Genomic DNA, 4,136 nt, shown 5'->3' on the forward strand with positions numbered 1-4,136 from the left:
GGGCGCCTACCAGGAGGGCACGCCGCTGGGCGGCAAGGTGGTGCTGGCCGCCGCGCTGGCGCTGCTCACGCTGGCCACCATGCTGTCCAACGCCTTCGTCATCGCCACCGTGTCCCGCACCAGGAAGCTGCACACGCCGGCCAACTATCTCATCGCCTCGCTGGCCGTCACCGACCTGCTGGTGGCCATCCTGGTCATGCCCGTGAGCACCGTGTACACCGTGACGGGCAAGTGGACGCTGGGCCAGGTGGTGTGCGACGTGTGGCTGTCCTCGGACATCACCTGTTGCACGGCCTCCATCCTGCACCTCTGCGTCATCGCGCTGGACCGCTACTGGGCCATCACGGACGCCGTGGGCTACTCCAGCAAAAGGACTCCCCGGCGGGCGGCCGGCATGATCGCGCTGGTCTGGGTCTTCTCCATCTCCATCTCCATGCCGCCGCTCTTCTGGCGCCAGGCCAAGGCGGACGAGGTGTCGGACTGCGTGGTGAACACGGACCACATCCTCTACACCGTCTACTCCACGGTGGGCGCCTTCTACCTGCCCACGCTGCTGCTCATCGCCCTCTACGGCCGCATCTACGTGGAGGCCCGCTCCCGCATCCTGAAGCAGACGCCCAAGAAAGCGGGCAAGCGCTTCACCCGGGCGCACCTCATCACGGACTCCCCCGGCTCCTCCTCGTCCGTCACCTCCATCAACTCCAAGGCCCCCGAGCCGGGCAGCGACGCGGGCTCGCCCGTGTACATGAACCAGGTCAAGGTGAAGGTCTCCGACGCCCTGCTGGAGAAGAAGAAGCTCACGGCTGCCAGGGAGCGGAAAGCCACCAAGACTCTGGGGATTATCCTGGGCGCCTTCATCGTCTGCTGGCTGCCCTTCTTCATCATCTCCCTGGTGCTGCCCATTTGCAAGGACGCGTGCTGGTTCCACATGGCCATCTTTGACTTTTTCACGTGGCTCGGATATCTCAACTCCCTCATCAACCCCATCATCTACACCATGTCCAACGAAGACTTCAAGCAAGCGTTTCAGAAACTGATCCGCTTCCGATGCAGCGGCTGAACGCGGATCGGCCTGGACGCTGCGGAGCGGCTTGAATGCGCATTCGTGTCCGACTCCGCAGGTAGGGGGTGGTCTTCTCCTCCCGCGGCCCTGCCCCGGGGCAGCGGGCACTCGGCTGCCCCGGCCTCAGCTGCCCTTGGGAGCAGGGGATCCGTCAGCCGGCTTCTCTGGGGAGGCTCTCATGGCTTCTCTCCCCACCCCACAGCAGGCACTGCCCTCTGGAGACCCGGCTGCTGCCTCTTGCACCGGCCCTAGGGCAGGCGCTGGGCAGCTGCCGGAGCTCTCCACCAGCTCTGAAGTTGACGGAGTTGATACTTTGTGCATCAGCCGCCTCTGCTGGAAGCAAGTCTCGCGTCTCGCCGCTCTTGTCCCGCCCGATCACTGTTTTAAGGGGGACGAGTGAGCCAGGCAGGGCTTTAAACTGCTCCCAGGTGCTGGGAAGAGCCGGCAGCGAGGGGCTGATCCTGCCCAGCCCCGGCACTGGGCGTGGGGAAGGGCGGAGGGGAGTGGGGTGCTGAAAAAGAGCAGCGATCCGGTTGCCTTGTTTTCCCTGCAGATGCGCGACTCGCTTTTGTTTCAGCCCCTGTCCGATTGCATCAAACAGAGCCCAGGAACCTGAAGCGCTCCGGGGCCAAAGGCTGCAAACTGCCTTCATTTCTTTATCGCGACGCTCCTGACATTTTTACAGTTAATCGGGGGCCCTTGATAAGTGACTCGCAACAATCCAGTGCCCTTCCAACAAATTAATGAAACCAGGTCAATTAGTGTTTAGCAACCCTCATCTTTTAAAGCTGGTTTTTGCTCTCTAACCTCAGTGTGTTTGGGGGAAGGAAGGAGAGGAGAGAGAGAGAGAGAGAGAGAGAGAGAGAGAGAGAGAGAGAGAGAGAGAAAGCAGCTGTAAATTCCCAACAGCAGCTAACAGAGTTAAAAATCACAGTGGCTCGTATTAAAGCAACCCTCTGTGCAGGACTTTTCAAAGGCAAGGTGTTTCCTCTTGCCCTGATTGGCAGCACCACACACCCACTCAAAGCCTCTGTTGATGCAGCATTATGTACCTTCCTTTCCCAGGACAAGAGAATAAGAATGTCCATGTGGCTCATCACTTTCTTCTTTGTAACGCTCCATTACGCAGCATTGACTGAAACGCAAGCATGGGCCTGTCTTTTCAATTTTTTTCCAAGGCAAAGTCAACTTCAGCACTTCCGGTGTAGCTCAAAAAACTTCAGAGGTCTTTGGGCAATATTTAGATAGCCAGGTGCCATTCATAGAATATAATGCCCAATGAATATGACAGTGAGATTACTGCTGTCTAGCATAAGTCTCACCTACTTCCACCTTTCAGGACAGGAAAGAGGAGTTACTTTTGGAGATGGAGGGATAAGGAAACTTTTTGTTTTTATTGTGCAGATGAAGCCTGATCCAAAGTCTACAGAAATCCAGGGCAAATAATGTACTTCTGTTGACTTTGGATCAGGCTGCAGTTTAAACATGACTTCAAAATTCTGCCCACCCATATCCTGAGTCTTGCTACTCCCCAGATTCCTTTTCAGTCCAGAGGGTGAGGCTGGAGGAGGGAGCTCAGATGAAACAAACCAGTTTAACAAAAAGACTAAAAGGGATTCATCATGCCAGCACACTCAGACAACTGCTTACTTCTCATGCTGAAAAGCTGTATCTAACTGTACATATAACTTGGCATGTGCTGTGATATCTGTCCTTCAGTGCACTTTTCTGCAGAATATCTATTGTCTTTATTGTGACACTTTTAATAATTCTCCAAATCTCTTCCTTTTTGTCTGCAGAATCAAGTTGCTATTGTAAAGACCCACGGCTTGAAACTCCCCAACCCCAGTTGTCAGACTCATGAGGCTGCAAAAACGTCAATACATTCTGCCACCAAACTGTTCAGCCCTGCATTTCAGTGTAATGACTGTCGCAGAGATGCTGTTCAAATATAATCACACACATCAGTTGCAAACAAATAAACAAAACAGAGGGCAACTTGGAGTTCGGAGGCTTATAACCCATCTGGGCTGGAAAAAAAAGTTGGAGAGCAAACTATTTATTTTGCAGGCTTACTTTTTAATTATTCTTTTGCAAGTTGTAGGGGTGTGCACAAAAGCACAGTTACTGTGTGTGTAATATTAGAATATTTGTATTTATGTGTGCACTTGTAATTTCTTCTTTTCAGCAGAAAGAGTTGTTAATTTCACTTGCAGGGCCTGGAGGAAAACTGGGACATTTTTAAAAATAGGAACATTGCAGTACGCTGTGTAAATGAACTCCTTCAGCTGAATATGAGAGAGAGGTAGGAATGTGCAGATTATATATGGATTGCAAACAAGGCAAATGCAAGTAATCTTGTAATAAGAGTTCTGTACACATTCATCTGCATTGCACACACATGGCTGACTGTCTTCATCATTACCTTCATACATTAATACTTCTTGCTTCCACTCAGTCCAGGAATGGAAAACAAAGAAGTCCTGTGACCTTTGCCTTTAACCAGCTGGGAATAGGAGCAGTCATTTTGATGTTGTAACTTAAGTTTTCCATTTTTGTGTCAGTTGCACACCCTTACTACATGGAACACCAAGGACTACATAATCTTATGAAATACCTCTATTATCTAGTGTTGTGCTCTGTAGAGAAACAAAGCAGTTTGCTCTTTCAGAAGAGCTACATCACCTGCAAAACAAATATCTACACATCAAAATAAGCACCTGGGAGTGAAATTGCTCTTCTCCCATTATCTTTTTATTTCATTTCCCCCCTTTATTCTGATAAGACCTTAAAGCACTACTAAACTCCAGCAAGTCAAAATTAGAGTTTCAGAACATGGTCCACCTGCTGCGATAGAACTGCATTGAGTGTTCCTCCTATGTGTAACTGAAAATGAAGTATAAACAATAAAAAGCTTTACTGTCTCCTCAAAAGTATTTGGTAGCAATTGTGTTACTAATGGGAATATTTATTGATTCACAATATTGTCCCTTTTAAGTAAAGCTTATTAGACAAGTCAATGAAGAACATGATTGAGGGCTGAAATGGCTGCTTGCAATCAACAGTCATATTT

At 50.2% G+C, this 4,136-nt stretch overlaps 1 protein-coding gene across 1 annotated transcript; it reads left to right on the forward strand.

Moving 5' to 3' along the window:
• Window position 1: 1 nt before the first annotated feature.
• Window positions 2-3,901, forward strand: HTR1B (5-hydroxytryptamine receptor 1B; the record flags this gene model as incomplete). Its single annotated transcript, XM_006020479.2, has 2 exons — window positions 2-1,121; window positions 2,863-3,901. A coding segment is annotated over one exon (1,059 nt), but the record flags the coding sequence as incomplete, so codon positions are not given.
• Window positions 3,902-4,136: the final 235 nt, after the last annotated feature.

Source organism: Alligator sinensis, unplaced genomic scaffold (assembly GCF_000455745.1).
Source record: "Alligator sinensis unplaced genomic scaffold, ASM45574v1 scaffold37_1, whole genome shotgun sequence".
Taxonomy (NCBI): domain Eukaryota; kingdom Metazoa; phylum Chordata; order Crocodylia; family Alligatoridae; genus Alligator; species Alligator sinensis.